General features: G+C 56.9%; 2 protein-coding genes and 1 pseudogene across 3 annotated transcripts; all 3 read left to right on the forward strand.

Annotated features, from left to right (window-relative positions):
* Positions 1–2,873: 2,873 nt before the first annotated feature.
* Positions 2,874–10,069, forward strand: LOC147527869 (uncharacterized). Its single transcript, XM_086620591.1, has 5 exons — positions 2,874–3,013; positions 4,100–4,114; positions 4,187–4,431; positions 4,537–4,769; positions 9,915–10,069. The coding sequence occupies exons 1-5, from the start codon at positions 2,874–2,876 to the stop codon at positions 10,041–10,043; spliced, it is 762 nt and encodes a 253-aa protein (XP_086476717.1). The 3' UTR covers positions 10,044–10,069.
* Positions 10,070–15,817: 5,748 nt separating this feature from the next.
* On the forward strand, positions 15,818–17,029 carry LOC147527870 (uncharacterized; annotated as a pseudogene).
* A 378-nt stretch (positions 17,030–17,407) lies between these two features.
* On the forward strand, positions 17,408–19,617 carry LOC147527871 (uncharacterized). 2 transcript variants are annotated; one of them, XM_086620649.1, is made up of 5 exons: positions 17,408–17,579; positions 17,857–17,871; positions 17,987–18,185; positions 18,291–18,523; positions 19,365–19,617. In XM_086620649.1, exons 1-5 carry the CDS (start codon positions 17,556–17,558, stop codon positions 19,395–19,397), a joined length of 504 nt encoding a protein of 167 aa, XP_086476775.1. In that variant the 5' UTR covers positions 17,408–17,555; the 3' UTR covers positions 19,398–19,617. The 2 variants fall into 2 exon arrangements, with proteins under 2 accessions (XP_086476775.1, XP_086476774.1); XM_086620648.1 differs by lacking the exon at positions 19,365–19,617 and adding an exon at positions 18,712–19,079.
* The last annotated feature ends 2,153 nt before the right edge of the window (positions 19,618–21,770 follow it).

Here is a 21,770-nt window from a genome sequence, read left to right on the forward strand (position 1 = left end):
TTGGGGGATGGGTGGGGATTCCTTTCTGCTTGCCTGAAATTAATTACTGTGCATTAATTACATACTTATACATATTAAATCTTGCTTCCTGAGTTGTGTCCCTTTTCCCTGCTGCCTCACTCCTGCCTGAGGAGCTGACAAAGCTGCTCAGCCGGCCCAGGGCTCAGGATTTTTCAAGCTAACAACAAAAATGAAGGTGTTGGTTTGGTGGAGATGGTGGCATCTTCATGAGAATGAAGGCAGGACAGCCGTGTCCTTGCAAGGATGCTGGATCAGGAGGCACATTGGCATCCATGTGAGGATGATGGCTTGAAGGGGACGGCAGCATCCTCACCAGGATGACAACTCAACCAAAATGGTGAAATTCCCATAAGGATTTTTGCTTATTGGGTACAGCAGCATCTCCACAAGGGTGCCAGCTCTGCAGGGACAGCTGCATATCCAAAAAAAAGTGAATTTGGTGAGGTCACCTGCATCCCTGTGAGGATGCTGGATAAGTGGGGATGGTGGCATACCCACGAGTACACTGGCTTGGTGGGGACAGTGATGTTCCCATGATGACGCTGCCTCTGGGGATGGCTGCATCCCTGCGTGGATGTTGGATCAGTGGTACGGTGGCATCCCCACGAGGATGCCAGCCTGATGAGGGATGGCTGCAACACCGCAAGGATGCCATATCAGTGGGGACAAGACACAGAGCCCTTCCCTGGTCCCCTCCTTGGGCAGGGAAATGCCACCACCAACCTCTTTTGTAAGGGATATCCATCACCACCGAACCAGAAGGACTTGCAAAGCAGCGTCCACCAACAGCAGCTGAGGGTGACACCCAAGGGACAATCCTAAGTCAGAGCCATTGTCACCAGAGGGTCTGGGGAATTCCTTGTGGAGGGTCTTACTGCAGCAGCGTCCCAGTGCCGGTGTCCAACATGGGCTCAAGCTGGCAAGTGGCCACAACTTGTTGGCTGGAAGGACGTTGTAGCAGGTGGATGTTCGGCCTCATTGCCCAGTGCCATACTCGTCACCTCCTCGGCCATGCCACCGCCCAACTGTAGTTGACAGCCTGGCTGGCTCTGCCAATAGCTGCTGCAGAAGCTTCTACACCGGTGGCATGGAAAGCATGACTTCAGTCGGGGGTGGTGGCACTGGGGATAGTGGCGGGGCTGTGGCCCTACACCTCCTCCTGGCACCACCAGCTGACATCTGATGCTGGGGTTGGCGTTGAGTTGCAGCCTGATGCCCTTCTTGGTGGACAAGGCCATCCTGCGGTGTCACAACCCAAGTGACACCCATCCTGCAGCTGGAGCTTGGGGACATTGCAGGGAGCTCCTTCCCCAGGGACTTCGAGTGGCTCAGTCCTGGCCAGACTCCTCATCATGATGGGACTCCCAGCCTGGGTGGTGGGATGGTATGATGGGACACCTGTGAGTGTCCCACTTAGATGGCGCGGTGGCAAATGGGGGGCATTTCTCGTGCCCCGTGTACCATGCACGGCTCATGAGGACACTGACAGATCTGTGGCCACAAGGGGACAGGATCCAGGGAAGAGCAGCTCACAGGTGATGGGGACACTGTAGGGGAGCAGGGACGGGGGACACTACCAGACTGCGGGGACACTGCCAGAGGGTAGGGATGGGGCACACTCCACTGCACAAAAACCGAGGCTGGCACAGTGCCCACATCTGCAGTTTGGGTTTTAACAGGGCATCGTGGCACCACAACTGCCCGATGTCCGAGAGATCCCCAAGGTGGGGCTGGGCATGGTCTCATGTCCCCAGCTCTCTGGACATCATGGTTTCTCCTTGCAGATGAACGTCCTTGCTCATGGAATGGGGAAGCCGATATGGAGGCCAGTGGGGAGGGCATCTGCACCCAGGCAGTCTCATCCATCTGCTGTGACACCCAGTGCCCACAGACTCCATGGCTGGGACCTGCCTGGTGATGAGTCTAGGGGTGCCGGGGACACAGAGAAACATGGGAGGCTGCTGTGTGCTGAGGATGGGTGCTAGCATGGGTGGGTCCTAGCAACAATGGGTGCCAGCAGGGATGGGTGTCAGAAGGACATGGACCCAGGTTCGTTCTGCCTCATGTCCCCATGAGCACCCTGGTGCAGACCCTGCAAGCCCTGGATGGGCCGTTCCTACAGCCCCGAAGCTGACTGGGAACTTGGGTGTGACAGGTTTGGGGTGCTGGCACGGGGACCCCAGTCAGGGTCTCGGGCAAGGAGAGGGAATCAGTCCGGGCATGAGTTGAGCCATGAAACTCGTGCCCTGGGTCCTGTCTCCCCAGTGTCACCGGGGCTGATTCCAGGTCTTTCTCCCTCCAGGTGAGCAGCTCCAGGCAAGGACATGCTGCTGTCCCCTCTGCACCCTGTAACACAACAGGGCCAAATCCTGAACGCCCTGACTTTTCCTCAGCACCCATTGCTGCTTGGGACTCAGAGGAAATGGCCCCTTCTCCCAGGGTTTCCCCATCCAGGGAGACCCAAGCTGTGCCCAAGCCACCACACAAAGGGGATGAGCCAGTGGGTCAGTGATGCTGCCGCTGTCCCCAGAGCACTGGTGGCCCTGAAACACGGACGGGTCCACAGGCCCGGCCTGTTGAGGCACCCACGCTGGTGTCTACTGTGGTGATGGGAAGATCATCCACCAGGAAGATGAGTCCCAGGAGGTGGTTGACTATTGGGGATGTCCCCATGGAAAGGACACAGGGTACAGTGTCCACTCCGCTCTGCAGGCAGCTCAGGGATGTTCTCACCATGGATCATGGCCACGCACGGCAAGAGCCACCTCCTGCGGACACAGGGTCCAGCCAAGGTGCTGCAGAGGAAGGGAGGGCTGGATGTGCTCGCCCTGCAGTAAAGGATCCAGGTGGCCATGGACCAGGCAGTGGAGTACGACACCGTCATCTGCAATTGCATCCACTTTGTCCTCGCTCTGCTGGGGCTGGGCCAGATCAGCATTGCCATGGTAGGTGTCACGACCACATTGGGTGCCATTACCCAAGAGACCCCAAGGTTTGCTCAGTTGAGCACCACCACAGCCCATCTCTCCCAGATGGCACCCCCAGCATTGGCCTCCCTCTTCCGTGGCAATAAACAGTTGCACAGAGAGCCTGTGCCAACCCTGTTTCATTTGTGTTGTTTCCACTTTTGCTCTCCATTACCCAGAAGCTCCTTTCCCGAAGCTGCTGGACAGCGATGTCCCACCCCTGCTGCAGCCGCCTCCTCCTGCTCTCTAAAGGGGGTGGCCCCTCTTCGTTCCCTGTGGCCTCCTGGGACATACAGATGACTCTTTTATTCCCAGCGTTTGATTTTCATCATCAAAACAAACATTCCCTGGGCTCCTGGGTTGGAAAGTGGCCAAACAGCTGGACCAGGTCTGGTCAGAGGCCCATCACAGCTGGTGTGCCTCAGGGCTCAACACTGGCTGCAGGCTGGGCTTGGATGAGGGTCTTTTGGTGGTGGGTAAGAGGTTGCTGCATGACACACACTTTTCTTGATGTCCTTCAGATTCCCGGAATCAAGAGCATTTCCAGGAACTCCCACGTGGCCTCCAGACATTCCCAAAGTTAACTTTTAACATAGAATTAGCAAATTAATTAGGTTTTCCTGGACTTTGTACAGCTTTTGAGTTTTATGTTCAGCCTTCTTCCGCTTCTCATGTGCATCTAGAAGGATGTGATGTCAGATTTGACCTCGATACGTGTTGATATCCACCCATCCCCACTGCATTTCCCACAGCCCTTGCTGGAGGTACCAGCAGCCCAGCTCTGTCACCGGCTCCGTCCCACGGAAAACAATGGGAAGTTTCATCAGCAGCCCGGTAAGGATGGTCCCATCTGCACACCCCATTGCAGGCAGCTGCCCGCACCACCATTGCACCGGGACAGGGAGGGGGTTGGTGAGCAGGGCTTCTCCAGGGACATAGCCAGCTCCAGGACGTTGGGAAGGACGGGTGACATTTGCCCAAGCCAAGCCCCTGTGCCTGACAGGGCATCACGGGCAGGGTGTGATGGCAGGGTGGGACCCTGCCCTCTGCCCATGGGCAGGATGGCGTGAGCACGGCGCTGACACCCCGTTTCTGTTCCTCTCTCCTTGCAGAGTTCAATCGGCGAAGTAAGTAGCAGCTTGGTGAGACCTCTGTCAGCTCTGTGGAGGACTCAGGGGGTGGCGTAGGGTGTGATGGAGCTGGTTCTGCCGCCTACTCACCTGCCCTCCCTGGTGCGGTTGGCAGAGGGAGTTTGAGGTGGTTGAGTTTCTTCTGCGCAAGAAAATCTCCAAGCACGGGGTCATCTTTGAGAAAGTGTCAGAAGAGAATTTGCAGCCCGGAGACATTGTGCTCTTCCCCTTAGACAGCATATTTGGCTTCAAAATTGGCAGCTTCAATCACGCAGCTGTCTACTGTGGAGATGGAGAGGTCATTCACTTCAAGGGTAAGGGCCTGACCCCCTGCTCCTGTTTGGGACGTGGCGGTGGCTGAAAGGTGGCCAGCGGCACGGTGGCCAAGCCAGGGCAATGAGTGGCTCTCATTTTTCCAGGCACAAGCGTTCTGATAAACACTGGTCAAATCAGCAAGGAAGGCCTCAGAGCCATGAAAAGGGAGAGGGGGAAATGCCAGATTTACCGCAAAAAGAGCGGGGTCGACCTCAGTGACTTTCATAATAAAGTCGAGGAGGCGATGAAGAGCGAAGCCAAGTATCACCGGAGCAATAACAACAGCATCCACTTTGCTCTCTACCTCCTGGGCTTGGCGGACTTCTACAAGGAACAGGTGAGCACGGAGCTGGCACCATGGCCACGGTGGGATGGCTCCTGCCCCCACAGCCCTGTGTTTGCATCCTGACCTGATCCCCCGTGGGGCTGGTCTATGGGCAGTGGGGACAGTGTTGGGGACAGCGCTGGGGAGAGTGTTGGAGACAACCAAAACTCCTGTACATGGACATGCTTTCTCTTGCAGGTGTAAATGGAAAACAAAGTTGTCAACTGCAGCAGTGGGGCCGTGAGTATCCCCAGTGTCAGCCCTCCCTGGCAGGGCTGTGGGTTCCCCAGGAGGACTGTGGGGTCCTGAGGAGGGCTGGGTCCCCAGGAGGACTGTGGGGTCCACAGGAGGATGGGTATCCCCACGATGGCTCAGTCCACACTGGTGCTCTGGAGTCCAAGGGAGGACTGAGTTGCTCAAAGGGCAGGGGTCCTCAAAGAGGGATGGGTTCCTCTGCAAGGACTGTGGGGTCCTGGGAGGACTGGATTCCCAGAAAGGTTGTGAGGTCCCCGGGAGGGCTGGGTTCCTGAAAGGGAGCTGAGATCCATCTGAGTGCTGTGGAGTCTGGGAGGATTGAGATCTCCAAGAGGACTGAGGTCCCCAAAAGGGGTTGTTGTCCTCAGGGCTGGGGTCTCTGGGAGCCCTGCGTGGTCCCCAAGAGTTTAGTGGGGTCCCCCAGAGGGCTGGGGTCTCTGGGAGGGCTGGAATCCCCAAACATGGCTGTGGTCCCAGGGAGGCCCATGAGGTCCCCAGGAAGGCTGGGGTCCAGCTGCCGGCGCTGACGGGGGACTCATCCAAACAGGCCGGGAAGGGCAGGGCAGGGGGTTGTTGGACCATCTCCTGCTTTCCAGGTCACCTGCAGCCCATCCATCCCAGCAGCGTAGAGCAGCAGCTACATCGTGTGAGGGGTGGTGACAGCCGCGTCTCCCTGAGGATGAGACCCTTCCTCCGACACGCAGAAGAGTCTCAGCATCACCCGGGCACCCCAACGCCTCGCTGCAGGGAAGGGTCTTTTATTGGGGAGTGGGTGGGGGTTGCATTCTGCTTACCACAACTTAGTTGATGTCTGTTGATTAAGATGCTCTATTAAATTTTGCTTCCTGAGATGTGCCCCTTTTCTCTTCTGCCTCATTCCTGCCTGAGGAGGTGACAGAGCTGCTCGGTTGGCCCAGGGCTTGTAAGCTGCAAAGAAAAAATGATGCCAATAATAGATGCCACCTCCGGCATGGGGGCATCTCCTTGAAGATGCTGCTTTGATGGGATGGTGGCATCTCCATGAGGATGCTGGCTCAGAGGGACAGCTGCATCTTGCGAGGATGCTGGATCAGGGGGCACATTGGCCTCCCAGTGAGGATGCTGACTTGGAGGGGATGGTGGCATCCTCCCCAGGACAACTCACTGGAAATTGTGGAATCCTGTCGTGGTTTTAGGCTGATCCAGCAACTAAAACTCACACAGTCTCTCCTTCTCCAATAAAGTAGAGAGGAGAGGGAAGGAAAAAAAAAACACAAAAAGACTGAGGGTTGAGGCAAGAACAGAGGGAGCACCCACCAACCATGGTCCTGGGCAAAACAGGCAGCGCTTTTCTCAAAGCAAAACAGTTTATTAATGATTACTTAGAAGGACAAAGGGAAATAAAAACCGATTACTTGAGAGGACAGAAAGAAACAAAACCAGATCTTAAAACCGACACCTTCTCCCCCCCCCCCACCTTCCTTTTCCTCCCGGCTCTACCTCCTCCCCCCAGCAGCACAGGGGGCAGGGACTGGGGGAGTGCAGGTCAGTTCATTCCGTGCTGTTACTGCTGCTTCTTTCTTAAAGGAGAAGGAGTCCTTACACCCTTTTCCCCTGCTCCAATGGATCCCCTACCCACGAGGAAAAATCCACAAACTTCTCCAACGTGAGTCCAGCCCACTGGAAACAATCCTTCCCCACAGATTGCTCCGGTGTGGGCTATACCACAGTCTCGGGTACTTAGGGAGCTGCAGCCACTCGCTCCGGCGTGGGTCGTCACGAAGACTCCAGATGCCTTTCTGCCTTGCCGTGCCCCCAACACGACCATCCTCGGGCTCAGGCATCTTCTCCCCACGGGCTGCGAGTGGGTCGCTGCTCCACCGAGGCCGTCCTGGTTGCAGGGGGGCAGCCTGCTATCTCACCATCAGCCGCAGGGGAAACTCGGCTCCGGCACACCTCCTCCCGCTCCATCCTCACTGACCTGCTGTCGATGCAGCTGTTTCTCTCAGATCTCAGTCCTCTCCAGGTGAACTCAGCCCAGTGGGCACCCTGGGAGTGGGGTGCCCCCGAGTTCCCCAGCTGGCTTCGCCGCCGCCATCCTCCGTGGGCAGCGCCGGCCCGACGCAGGCAGCCGCCCGGCCGGGAGCCAGGGAGCGGGGGCAGTGCCCTCCTCCCTTCTCTGGTCGATCCTGGGCGAAGCACCTTTTCCGGTTCCCTTGTCCTGACTTAAATAGGGCAATTCGCAGAGGCGCCCTATTGGCTCAACCCCGAGGGGGATGGCAGTCTGATCTGGTGGCCAGAACTAAGCCTAACCCGGATCCAAAACCGGGGAGGTCGCAGGGAGCAAAATCCCTCTCCTGCCACCAGAACCACCCCCCCCCTCCACATCAAACCATGACAAATCCCCATAAGAATTTTGGCTCTTTGGGTACAGCAGCATCTCCACAAGGATAACAGCTCTGCAGGGACAGTTGCATCTTCCGGAAAATGAGAATTCAGTGAGGTCACCTGCATCCCTGTGAGGATGCTGGATCAGTGGGGATGGTGGCATATCCATGAGGGCACTGGCTTGGTGGGAACAGTGACATTCCCATGATGACGCTGCCTCTGGGGATGGCCGCATTCCTGCGTGGAAGTTGGATCAGTGGTATGGTGGCATCCCCATGAGGATGCCAGCCTGCCAAGGGATGGCTGCAACACCGCGAGGATGCCATATCAGTGGGGACAAGACACCGAGCCCTTCCCTGGTCCCCTCCCTGGGTAGGGAAAATGCCACCACCCACCACCACCCATCTCTTTTCTAAGAGACATCCATCACCGCTGCACAAGGAGGACTTTCAAGGCTGTATCCACCCGCAGCAACTGGAGGTGGCACCCATGGGATGATGCTTGGCCAGAGACACCATCACCAGAGGGTCCCAGGGGGGCTCCTTGTGGTGAGTCTTACTGCGGCAGTGGCCCAGTGCCGATGACTGTCACCAGTGCTAGCATAGGTGGGTCCCAGCAATGATGGATGCCAGCAGCACCGGTGCTGACTGTGCTCTTGGGTGCAACAGGTTTGGTGTGCTGGCACAGGGAACCCAGTCAGGGTCTTGGGCACAGAGATGGCAGCAGCCCCAGCAGGGACTGAGCCATGACATTGGTACCCTGGGTCCCGTGTCCCCAGTGCCACCAGACCTGGTCCGGCTGTTTAGCCACTTTCCCACCCAGGAGCCCAGGGAATGTTTATTTTGACGCTCAAAATCAAACACTGGCAATGGAAGAGTCATCTCTTTGTCCCAGGAGGCCACAGGAAGCAAAGATGGGCCGCCTCCTTTGAGGGAGGCAGGAGGAGGTGGCTGCAGCAGGGGTGGGACATCGCTCACCAGTGGCTTCAGGGAAAGAGACTTCTAGGAAAAGGAAAGTGAAAGTGTAAACAACACAAATCGAACAGGGTTGATTGCGTTGTGTTGAAATGCAAAAGCATTTACAGAATCTCCCACATCGACTCTGTCTGTTCCCAAAGTTTAGCTTTAATGCGGAATTAGCAATTTAACAACAGCTTTAAAAAGTAGAAAAAACATATCTGGGGATTTCCTGGACTTTGTCTGGCTTTTGGGTTTTACTTCCAGCCTATCTCAGTCTCTCGTGTGCATCTGGAAGGATGTGATGTCAGATTTGGCCCCGATACATGTCGACCCACCCACCCCCACGGCATTTCCCACAGCCCTTGCTGGAGGTACCAGCAGCCCGGCTCTGCCACCGGCTCCATCCCACGGAAAACAATGGGAAGTAGCACCAGCGCCCTGGTAAGGATGCTGCCATCTGCACACCCCATTGCAGGCAGCTGCCCGCGCCGCCATTGCACCGGGACAGGGAGGGGGTTGGTGAGCAGGGCTTCTCCCGGGACACAGCCAGCTCCAGGACGTTGGGAAGGACGGGTGACATTTGCCCAAGCCAAGCCCCTGTGCCTGGCAGGGCATCACGGGCAGGGTGTGATGGCAGGGTGGGACCCTGCCCTCTGCCCATGGGCAGGATGGCATGAGCACGGCGCTGACACCCCGTTTCTGTTCCTCTCTCCTTGCAGAGTTCAATCGGCGAAGTAAGTAGCAGCTTGGTGAGACCTCTGTCAGCTCTGTGGAGGACTCAGGGGGTGTGGAGTGTGATGGGGCTGGTTCTGCCACCCCCTCACCTTCCCTCCCTGGTGTGGTTGGCAGAGGGAACATGAGGCGATTGAGTTTCTGCTGCACAATAAGATCCCCAAGCACGGGGTCATCTTTGAGGAGCTGTCAGAGAAGAATTTTCAGATCGGAGACATCGTGCTCTTCCCCTTAAATGTCAAATCCCTCCCTAGAGGCAGCAGCTTCAAGCACGCGGCTGTCTACTGTGGAGATGGAGAGGTCATTCACTTTGAGCGTAAGGGCCTGACCCCCTGCTCCTGTTTGGGACGTGGCGGTGGCTGAAATGTGGCCAGCGGCACAGTGGCCGAGCCAGGGCAATGGATTTCTCTCGGTTTTCCAGGTGCAAGCCTGCTGACGAATGCTGGTCGGATTAGCAAGGAAAGCTTGAGTGTGATGGAAATGCAGAGGGGGAAATGCCAGATTCGCCGTAAAAAGGGTGGGATCGACCTCAGTGACTTTCGTAAGAAAGTCAAGGAGGCGATGAACAGCGAAACTGAGTATGACTGGTGCAAAAACAACTGCATCCACTTTGCCCTCTCCCTGCTGGGCTTGACGGACTTCAGCAAGGACCTGGTGAGTACAGAGCTGGGCATCACAGCTGCGGTGGGATGGTTCCAGCACCCACAGCCAGATTTGCGTTTGCATCCTGACCCGATCTCCGATGGGGCTGCCCCATGGGCTGTGGGGACAGTGTTAGGGACAGCGCAGGGGAGATAGCTGGAGACAGCCAAACCCTCTGCACATGGACAGCTTTCTCTTGCAGGTGGAAATCCCAAACGAAGTTGGCAGCCGCAGCAGTGGGGCCGTGAGTATCCCCAGGGTCAGCCCTCCCTGGCAGGGCTGTGGGTTCCCCAGGAGGACTGTGGGTCCCAAGGAGGGCTGGGTCCCATGAGGATGGTGGGGTGCCCATGAGGACTGGGATCCCCCAGATGCTGGGTCCCTAGGATGACTCTGGGGTGTAAGAGTGGGCTGAGTTGCTCACAGAGCTGGGGTCCTCAAAGAGGGCTGGGTTCCCCTGGAAGGACTGTGGGGTCCTGGCAGGTCAGGGTCCCCAGGAGGGCTGTGGGGTCCGCAGGAGGGCTGGGTTCTTGAAATGGGGCTGGGTTACCTCAGACAGCTGTGGGGTCTGGGAGGGTTGGGGTCTCCAGTAGGGTTGAGGTTCCCAAAGGGAACTGGTGTCTCCAGGAGGACTGGGGGATCCTCAGGTGTGGCTTCTTTGGGTGGTCTGTGGCATCTCCGTGTGTCCTGTGGGGTCCCCAGGAGGACTGGGTCTCTGGGAGGGCTGGAGTCCCCAAAATGGGCTGGGGTCCCACGGAGGCCTGCGGGGTCCCCAGGAAGGCTGAGCTCTGCCACCTCCTCACCTCCCCTCCCTGGTGCAATTGGCAGATAGAGTCTGAGGTGGTTGACGTTCTGCTGCACGAGACAATACTCAAGGACTGGGTCATACACGAGGAGGTGTCAGAAAGCATTTTGCAGCCCGGGGACATCTTGCTCTTCCCCTTCATCAGCTGGTTCTTCCACCACCACAAAAGTGGCAGCTTCAAGCATGCGGCTGTCTACTGTGGAGATGAAGAGATCATTCACTTCCAGAGTAAGGACCTGTTCCCCTGCTCCCATTTAGGACATCGTGGTGGTTGAAAGGTGGCCAGCGGCACGGTGGCTGAGCCAGGGCGATGGGTGGCTCTCGATTTTCCAGGAAAAATTGCAAAGATGATCACCAGTCAGATCAGCAAGGAAGGCTTCAGAGCCATTGAAGAGGAGAGGGGGAAATGCCAGATCTACTGCAAAAAGGGCGGGATCGACCTCCGTGACGTTCATAAAAAAGTCGAGGAGGCGATGGAGAGTGAAACCAACTATCACTGGGCCAATAACAACTGCTTCCACTTTGCCCTCTACCTCCTGGGCTTGGTGGAATTCTACAAGGAACTGGTGAGTACGGAGCTGGGCACCATGGCCATGGTGGGACAGTTCCTGCCCCCACAGCCAGCCCTGTGTTTGCATCCTGACCCAAACCCACCTGGGGCTGGACTGTGGACAGAGGGGACAGTGTTGGGGAAAGTGTTGAGGAAAATGTTGGGGACAGAGTTGAGGACAGTGTTTGGGACAGTTTTGGGGAGACCGTTTGGTACGTTGTTGGGGACAGCCAAAGCCCCTGCACATGGACAGCTTTCTCTTGCAGTTGGAAATGGAAAATGAAGATGGCAACTGTGGCAGTGGGGCCGTGAGTATCCCCAGTGTCAGCCCTCCCTGGCAGGGCTGTGGGTTCCCCCGGAGGACTGTGGGGTCCCGAGGACGGTTTGGTCAACATGAAGACTGTGGGATACACAGGAGTGTTGAGGTTTTCAAAAGTGGCTGAGGTCTTCAGACATAGGGTCTCTGAAAGCAGCTGGGGGGGCTGGGGCTCCAAGAGGACTGAAGTCTCCAGAAAGTGCTGGAGTCCAAGGGAGGCCCATGAGGTCCCCGGGAAGGCTGTGCTCCAGCTGCTGGCGCTGCTGGGGGACTCATCTACACAGGGTGGAAAGGTCCAGGCAAGGGGTTGGTGGACCATCTCTTCCTTTCCAGGTCACCAGCAGCCCATATACCCCTGCATCGTAGAGCAGCAGCTCCACAGTGTGAGCGGTGGTGACCGCCACGTCTCCCTGAGGATGAAACACCCCTCCAACACATAGAAGAGTCTCAGCATCACCCGCGCACCCCAACACTCCAACGCAGCTGCGTCCTGACGTGAACTTTGCCTCAGGACGAGTAGCAGGTGCTCACGCAAAAGACCACCGACGACCACCCAAGACCTCTGTGCGTGCTCAGCACAGGCTTTCATCACCAGCGTTATGCAGATGCAGCAGATTGGTGTGATTTGGTGTGACGTATGCACCCCGCCAGCAAGACAGGCAAATCTCAGGGTTAAGTTTTCATTTCGACTTTGCGCTCCGTGTAGGAACTGCCCCAAGTAGCAAATCTGGGCTCTGTCAATAAAGCAGTGTCTCTTTCCTACACGTGGTGTCTTTGTCTGCGTTTCAGGTGTTCCTCTAAAACGATAACAAATGGAAGTTGTAGGAACCCATAAGAATTTTGGCTCATTGGGTACAGCAGCATCTCCACAACGATGTCAGCTCTTCAGGGAGAGATGCATCCCCCAGAAAATGTGAATTTGGTGAGGTCACCTGCATCCCTGTGAGGATGCTGGATCAGTGGGGATGGCGGCATACCCATGAGGGCACTGGCTTGGTGGGGACAGTGACATTCCCATGATGACGCTGTCTCTGGGGATGGCCGCATTCCTGCGTGGAAGTTGGATCAGTGGTATGGTGGCATCCCCATGAGGATGCCAGCCTGCCAAGGGATGGCTGCAACACCGCGAGGATGCCATATCAGTGGGGACAAGACACAGAGCCCTTCCCTGGTCCCCTCCCTGGGCTGGGAAAATGCCACCACCAACTTCTTTGCTAAGGCACATCGATTACCACTGAACCTGGAAGACTTGCAAAGCAGCGTCCACCAACAGCAGCTGAGAGTGGCTCCTGTGGCACGATGCTCAACCAGAGCCACTGTCACCAGACGGTCCTGGAGGGCTCCTTGGGGGGGGTCTTACTGTGGCAGTGGCCCAGTGCTGGTGTCCACCACGGCACAGGTCAGAGCTGGCGAGTGGGCGCAGCTCATCAGATCAAAGGACGCTGTAGCAGGCGGGTTTTCGGCCTCAGTGGCCAGCACCGGGCTTGTCACCTCGCTGGCCCTTCCACTGCCCATCAGTGGTTTTGACAGCCCAGCTGACTCCGCTGGGAGCTGCTGCAGAAGCTTCTACACCAGCGGCATGGAAAACACGGCTTGATCCAGAGGTGGTGGCCCTGGGGATGGTGGCAGGGCTGTGACCCCACTCCTCTTCCCTGTACCACCAGCTGACACCTGACACTGGAGCTGGTGTTGAGTTGCAGCCTGATGCCCTTCATGGTGGACAAGGCCACCCTGCGGTGTCACGTCCCAAGTGACACCCATCCTGCAGCTGGGGCTTGGGGACACAGCAGGGAGCTCCTTCCCCAGGTACTTCGAGTGGCTCAGTCTCGGCCAGGAACTCTTCATCATGATGGGACACCCACCTGGATGGTGGGATGGTATGATGGGACACCTGGCACAGGCTGGAGAAATGGGCCAGTAAGAACCACATGAAGTTTACCAACGGGAAGGTGCAAAGTCCTGCTTCTGGGGAGGAACAAGCCCAGGCACCAGGACATGCTGAGGGACTGACCAGATGTGGAGCAGTTTGGCAGAAAAGACCCTGGGGAACATCAAGTTGGCCATGAGCCAGTGATGTGCCCTTGGGGCACAGTGAAGGCCAACAGCATCCTGGGCTGCATTAGGAGGAATGCTGCCAGCAGGCCAAGGCTGACAATCCTTACCCTCTGCTCAGCACTGGTGAGGCCACCCTTGAGGTGCTGGGTCCTGTGATGGGCTCCCCAGTACAAGAGAGACATGGACATACTGGAGAGAGGCCAACGAAGTGCCACCGAGAGCCTGGAGCATCTCTCACATGAAGAGAAGCTGAGAGAGCTGAGGCTGTCCAACCTGCAGAAGAAAAGGCTACGAATGCCTCACCACCTGATGGGGGGAGTAAAGAAGATGGAGCCACGCTCTTCTTGGTGGTGCCCAGGGCTGACACTGGGGATACTCATGGCCCCACGGCTGCAGCTGCCAGATTCATTTTACTTTTCCACCTGCAAGAGACAGCTGCTCAAGCACGGGGGGTTTGGCTGACCCAATGCAGTTCCCAACACTGACCCCACTGCCCATGGGCCAGTCCAAAGGGAAACTGGGTCAGGTCAGGATGCAAACACCGGGCTGGCTGTGGGTGCAGGAACTGTCCCACCATGGCCATGGTGCCAGCTCTGTGCTCACCAGGTCCTTGTAGAAGTCTGCCAAGCCCAGGCGGTAGAGGGCAAAGTGGATGCCGTTGTTATCACCCAGTGACAGTTGGCTTCATTCTTCATCACCTCCTCGACTTTCCTGTGAAAGTCACTGAGGTCGATCTCACCCTTTTTGCGGTAAATCCGGCATTTCCCCCTCTCCCTTTTCATGGCTCTGAGGCCTTCCTTGCTGATCCGACCAGTGTTCGTCTGACCGCTTGTGCCTGGAAAAACAAGAGCCACCCATTGCCCTGGCTCAGCCACTGTGCCACTGGCCACCTTTCAGCCACCGCCACGTCCCAAACAGGAGCAGGGGGTCAGACCCTTACTCTGGAAGTGAATGACCTCTCCATCTCCACATCTTGAGGCTGCTGCTTTTGTGGCCAGATCTGCTGTCGAAGGGGAAGAGCACGATGTCCTCAAGCTGCAAATTCCCCTCTGACACCACCTTGACAACAACAAAACTGACCTCACGTCCTTCCTCATGCACATGAGAAAGGCTGGAAAAGGCTGGAAGCAAAATCCAAAAGCAGTATAAAGTCCAGAAAAACTTCGGATGGGCTTTTTCCACTTATTAAAGGTGCCATTAATTCACTAATTCCACATTAAAAGCTAACTTTGGGAACAGCTGTGGCTCAGTGCTGGTGGCCACCATGGGCTCGAGCTGGCGAGTGGCCTCAACTTGTTGGCTCGAAGGACGTTGTAGCAGGTGGGTGTTCGGCCTCAGTACCCAGTGCCGTACTCGTCACCTCCTCGGACGTGCCACCGCCCAACTGTAGTTGACAGCCCAGCTGGCTCTGCCAATAGCTGCTGCAGAAGCTTCTACACCGGTGGCATGGAAAGCATGATTTCAGTCGGGGGTGGTGGCACTGGGGATAGTAGCGGGGCTGTGGCCCTACACCTCCTCCTGACACCACCAGCTGACATCTAACACTGGGGTTGGCATTGAGTTGCAGCCTGATGCCCTTCCAGGTGGACAAGGCCACCCTGCAGTGTCACGTCCCAAGTGACACTCATCCTGCAGCTGGAGCTTGGGGACACAGCAGGGAGCTCCTTCACCAGGGACTTCGAGTGGCTCAGTCTCGGCCAGGGACTCTTCATCGTGATGGGACACCCACCTGGGTGGTGGGATGGTATGATGGGACACCTGTGAGTGTCCCACTTAGATGACGCGGTGGCAACTGGGGGACATTTCTCTTGCCCCGTGCACCATGCACGGCTCGTGAGGACACTGACAGATCTGTGGCCACAAGGGGACAGGTTCCAGGGAAGAGCAGCTCACAGGTGATGGGGACACTGTAGGAGAGCAGGGATGGGGGACATTGCCAGACTGCGGGGACACTGCCAGAGGGCAGGGATGGGGCACACTGCACTGCATGAATACCAAGGCTGGCACAGTGCCCACATCTGTGGTTTGGGTTTCAACAGGGCATCGTGGCACCAAAACTACCCGATGTCTGAGAGGTCTCCAGGGTGGGGCTGGGCATGGTCTCATGTCCCCAGCTCTCTGGACATCATGGTTTCTCCTTGCAGATGAACCTCCTTGCCCATCGAATGGGGAAGCTGATATGGAGGCCAGTGGGGAGGGCACCTGCACCCTGGCAATCCCATCCATCTGCTGTGACACCCAGTGCTCACAGACTCCATGGCTGGGACCTGCCTGGTGATGAGTCTAGGGGTGCCGGGGACACAGAGAAACCTGGGAGGCTGCTGTGTGCTGAGGATGGGTGCTAGCATGGGTGGGTCCTAGCAACAATGGGTGCCAGCAGGGATGGGTGTCAGAAGGACATGTGTCCCAGGCTCGTTCTGCCCCCTCTCCCCACAAGTGAGCACCCTGGTGCAGACCCTGCGAGCCCCGGATGGGCCGTTCCTACAGCCCTGATGCTGACTGGGCACTTGGGTGTGACGTGTTTGGGGTGCTGGCATGGGGACCCCAGTCAGGGTCTCAGGCATGGAGAGGGAATCAGTCCAGGCATGGGTTGAGCCATGACACTCGTGCCCTGGGTCCCATCTCCCCAGTGGCACCGGGGATAATTCCAGGTCTTTCTCCCTCCAGGTGAGCAGCTCCAGGCAAGGACATGCTGCTGTCCCCTCTGCACCCTGTAACACAACAGACCCAAATCCTGCACGCCCTGACGTTTCCTCAGCACCCATTGCTGTTTGGGACTCAGAGGAAATGGCCCCTTCTCCCACGGTTTCCCCATCCAGGGAGACCCAAGCTGTGCCCAAGCCACCACACAAAGGGGATGAGCCAGTGGGTCAGTGATGCTGCCGCTGTCCCCAGAGCACTGGTGGCCCTGAAACACAGACGGGTCCACAGGCAGTAGCGGTGCCGCGAGCACGGTGGTGTTCTCCTTCTGTGAGGGCTGCTGGGCCAGCACTTCCATGACATCACTGATGGGGTGGCTGAGCCCCAACCCAGGGATCTCTGCCTCTTCCCTCTGGCCTCAGGGGGCCCTGTCTGGTGGGGCGCCCACACTGGTGTCTACTGTGGTGATGGGGAGATCACCCACCAGGAAGGTAAGTCGCAGGATGTGGTCAAGGCTTGGGGATGTCCCCATGGAAAGGACACAGGGTGCAGTGTCCCTTCCGCTCTGCAGGCAGATCAGGGACATCTCCATCAAGGATCATGGCCAGTCATGGCAAGAGCCACCTCCTGTGGACATACGGTCCAGCCAAGCTGCTGCAGAGGAAGGAGGGGCTGGATGTGGCAGCCCTGCAGCAGAGGATCCGGGTGACCATGGACCAGGCAGTGAAGTACGACACCGTCACCTGCAACTGCATCCACTTTGTCCTCGCTCTGCTGGGGCTGGGCCAGCTCAGCAGTGCCATGGTAGGTGCCACTGCCACACTGGGTGCCAACTCCCCAGGAGAACCAAAGGTTTGCTCAGTTGAGCGTCACCACAGCCCATCTCTCCCAGGTGGCACCCCCAGCATTGGCCTCTTCCGTGGCAATTAACAGTAGCACAGAGAGCCTGTGCCAACCCTGTTTGATTTGTGTTTTTTCCATTTTCGCTCTCCTTTTCCCAGAAGCTCCTTTCCCCAAAGTCACTGGTGAGCGATATCCCACCCTGGCTGCACCCACCTCCTCCTGCACCTCTTCGCTCCCTGTGGCCTCCTGGGACAAACAGATGTCTCTTCTGTTTCCAGTGTTTGATTTTCATCATCAGAACTAACATCCCCTGGGCTCCTGGGTTGGAATGCGGACAAACAGCTGGACCAGGACTGGTCGGAGGCCCATCACAGTCACACTCACACGTGGCCTCCAGACATTCCCAAAGTAAACTTTTAAAGTGGAATTGGCAAATTAATTAGGTTTTCCTGGACTTTGTACAGCTCGTGAGTTTTACTTTCAGCCTTTCTCCGCCTCTCGTGTGCATCAGGAAGGATGTGATGTCAGATTTGGCCCCGATACATGTCGACCCACCCACCCCCACGGCATTTCCCACAGCCCTTGCTGAAGGTACCAGCAGCCCGGCTCCATCACCGGCTCCGTCCCATGGAAAACAATGGGAAGTAGCACCAGCGCCCTGGTAAGGATGCTGCCATCTGCACACCCCATTGCAGGCAGCTGCCCGCGCCACCATTGCACCGGGACAGGGAGGGGGTTGGTGAGCAGGGCTTCTCCCGGGACATAGCCAGCTCCAGGAAGTTGGGAAGGATGGGTGACATTTGCCCAAGCCAAGCCCTGTGCCTGGCAGGGCATCACGGGCAGGGTGTGATGGCAGGGTGGGACCCTGCCCTCTGCCCATGGGCAGGATGGCATGAGCACGGCGCTGACACCCCGTTTCTGTTCCTCTCTCCTTGCAGAGTTCAAGCAGTGAAGTAAGTAGGAGCTTTGTGAGACCTTTGTCAGCTCTGTGGAGGACTCGGAGTGGCGTGGGGGGTGATGGGGCTGGTTCGGCCACCCCCTCACGTCCCTCCCTGGTGTGGTTGGCAGAGGGAGTTTGAGGTGGTTGAGTTTCTGCTGCACAAGAAGACCTCCAAGGACGAGGTCATCTTTGAGGAAGTGTCAGAAAGAGATTTGAAGCCTGGAGACATTGTGCTCTTCCCCTTAGACAACGGAATTGGCAAGAAATATAAGATCTTGCTGCACGCAGCTGTCTACTGTGGATATGGAGAGGTCATTCACTTCCAGGGTAAGGGCCTGACCCCCTGCTCCTGTTTGGGACGTGGCGGTGGCTGAAAGGTGGCCAGCGGCACGTTGCCTGAGCCAGGGCAATGAGTGGCTCTCGGTTTTCCAGGCATACGTGGTCAGAAGAACACTGGTCGGATCAGCAAGGAAGGCTTCAGAGCCATGAAAAAGGAGAGAGGGAAATGCCGGATTTACCGCAAAAAGGGCGGGATCGACCTCAGTGACTTTCGTAAGAAAGTCGAGGAGGCGATGCAGAGCGAAGCCAACTATCACTGGGGCAAAAACAACTGCATCCACTTTGCCCTCTACCTCCTGGGCTTGGCAGACTTCTACAAGGAACTGGTGAGTGCGGAGCTGGCACCATGGCCGTGGTGGGACAGTTCCTGCACCCACAGCCAGCCCTGTGCTTTCATCCTGACCTGAACCCTGTGGGGCTGCCCCGTGGGCAGTGGGGACAGTGTTGGGGACAGCACTGGGGAGAGTGTTGTGGACAGCCAAATCTCCTTCACATGGACAGCTTTCTCTTGCAGGTGGAAATCCCCAATGAAGTTGTCAGCCACAGCAGTAGGGCCGTGAGTATCCCCAGTGTCAGCCCTCCCTGGCAGGGCTGTGGGTTCCCCAGGAGGACTGTGGGGTCCTGAGGAGGGCTGGGTCCCCAGGAGGACTGTGGGGTCCACAGGAGGATGGGTATCCCCAGGATGGCTCAGTCCACACTAGTGCTCTGGAGTCCAAGGGAGGACTGAGTTCCTTGTAGGGCTGGGGTCCTCAAAGAGAGATGGGTTCCTCTGCAAGGATTGTGGGGTCCTGGGAGGACTGGATTCCCAGAAAGGTTGTGAGGTCCCCGGGAGGGCTGAGTTCCTGAAAGGGAGCTGAGATCCATCTGAGTGCTGTGGAGTCTGGTAGGGTTGAGATCTCCAAGAGGACTGAGGTCCCCAAAAGGGGTTGTTGTCCTCTGGGCTGGGGTCTCTGGGAGCCCTGCAGGGTCCCCAGGAGTTTCGTGGGGTCCCCCAGAGGGCTGGGGTCTCTGGGAGGGCTGGAAACCCCAAACACGGCTGTGGTCCCAGGGAGGCCCATGAGATCCCCAGGAAGGCTGGGGTCCAACTGCCGGCGCTTGCGGGGGACTCATCCACACAGGGTGGGAAGGGCAGGGCAGGGGGTTGTTGGACCATCTCCTGCTTTCCAGGTCGCCTGCAGCCCATCCATCCCAGCAGCGTAGAGCAGCAGCTACATCGTCTGAGGGGTGGTGACAGCCGCGTCTCCCTGAGGATGAGACCCTTCCTCCGACACGCAGAAGAGTCTCAGCATCACCCGGGCACCCCAACGCCTCGCTGCAGGGAAGGGTCTTTTATTGGGGAGTGGGTGGGGGTTGCATTCTGCTTACCACAACTTAGTTGATGTCTGTTAATTAAGATGCTCTATTAAATTCTGCTTCCTGAGATGTGCCCCTTTTCTCTTCTGCCTCACTCCTGCCTGAGGAGGTGCCAGAGCTGCTCGGCTGGCCCAGGGCTTGTGAGCTGAAAAGAAAAAACGATGCCAACAATAGATGCCACCTCCAGCATGGGGGCATCTCCTTGAAGACGCAGCTTTGGTGGGATGGTGGCATCTCCATGAGGATGCCGGCTCAGAGGGACGGCTGCATCTTGTGAGGATGCTGGATCAGGCGGCACATTGTCCTCCCAGTGAGGATGCTGACTTGGAGGGGATGGTGACATCCTCCCCAGGACAACTCAGTGGAAATTGTGGAATCCCCATAAGAATTTTGGCTCTTTGGGTACAGCAGCATCTCCACAAGGATGCCAGCTCTGCAGGGACAGCGGCCTCTTCCGGAAAATGTGAATTCAGTGAGGTCACCTGCATCCTGGTGAGGATGCTGGATCAGTGGGGATGGTGGCATACCCATGAGGGCACTGGCTTGGTGGGGACAGTGACATTCCCATGATGACGCTGCCTCTGGGGATGGCCGCATTCCTGCGTGGAAGTTGGATCAGCGGTATGGTGGCATCCCCATGAGGATGCCAGCCTGCCGAGGGATGGCTTTAGCACCGCGAGGATGCCATATCAGTGGGGACAAGACACAGAGCCCTTCCCTGGTCCCCTCCCTGGGCTGGGAAAATGCCACCACCCACCACCACCCACCTCTTTTCTAAGGGACATCCATCACCGCTGCACAAGGGGGGCTTTCAAGGCTGTATCCACCTGCAGCAGCTGGAGGTGGCACCCATGGGATGATGCTTGGCCAGAGACACCATCACCAGAGGGTCCTGGGGGGCTCCTTGTGGTGGGTCTTACTGCGGCAGTGGCCCAGTGCCGATGACTGTCACCAGTGCTAGCACGAGTGTGTCCCAGCAATGATGGGTGCCAGCAGGAATGGGTGTCAGAAGGACATGGGTCCCATGCTCGCTCTGCCCCTCTACCCACAGGTGAGCACCCTGGTGCAAACCCTGCGAGCCCCGGACAGGCTGTTCCTCCAACACTGTCTCAGCTCCTGGGTGTGACAGGTTTGGGGGTGCTGCCACAGGGATCCTGGCCGGGTCTCGTGCAGGGGGATGGCAGCAGCCTGGGCAGGGGCTGAGCCACGACACTGGTGCCCTGGGTTCCATCTCCCCACTGCCACCGCGGCTGACGTCAGGTGTTTGCCCCTCCAGGCAGACCAGCTCCAGGCAGGGAAATGCCAGTGTCCCCTCTGCACCCCGGACAATCCATCTCAACCCTGGCACAACAGGGCCAAATCCTGCATGCCCTGCTTTTTCCTCAGCACCCATGGGTGCTCTGCACCTAGAGGAGATGGTACGGAGAGCCTGTGCCAACCCTGTTTGATTTGTGTGGTTTTCACGGCCGCTTCCCTTTTCCCAGAAGTCTTTATGGAGGACCTTTATGGGGACCTTTATGGGAGGGGGTGGGGCCAGGGTGGGTCCTTTCCGCTTGCTGGAGCTTAATTGCCATGCATTAATTAGATGTTTTATTAAATTTTGCTCCCTGAAATGTGCCTGTTTGCCCTCGCTGCATCGCTCCTGCCCTATGGGATGAGGGAGCTGCCTGGCTGGCAACCAGCCTCTCAGGGCTTGTTAGCTGCAGAGAAGAATAATAACTGAAATATCTGCCACTATCGATAATATAATAATAATAATAATAATAATAATAATAATAATAATATAGTGCAATAGCAACAATATCTATAGTAAAAATAGATAATACAGTATGATAGAATATATATATAGAATATAATTAATATAATCTCTAATGTAATGTGATGGGATGTATGATCTGATAGAATAAAATAGAATAATATCATAATTAATGTGATATGAATATGTATAGTTCTACAATCTATTATGACATACGATACACGGGCTATATGATTTATACTATATAATCCTGTCCCAAACACTACTACTGCCAGTATCCCAAATTACACCGATTTTACCACTGACCGGCACCCAAACCTGTGCAGATGGGGGGGGTGCAGGGCTGGGATCCCCTTTTGGGGTGCAAATCCCACCCACCCACCCCCACATACCTCCAATTTAGGGAGGGGTCGAGCTGCCTGGGCAATGCCCCTCCTGAAACTGAGCATCCCCGGAGGACGAGG

This window comes from Tauraco erythrolophus, chromosome 14, assembly GCF_009769465.1.
Source record: "Tauraco erythrolophus isolate bTauEry1 chromosome 14, bTauEry1.pri, whole genome shotgun sequence".
Taxonomy (NCBI): Eukaryota; Metazoa; Chordata; class Aves; order Musophagiformes; family Musophagidae; genus Tauraco; species Tauraco erythrolophus.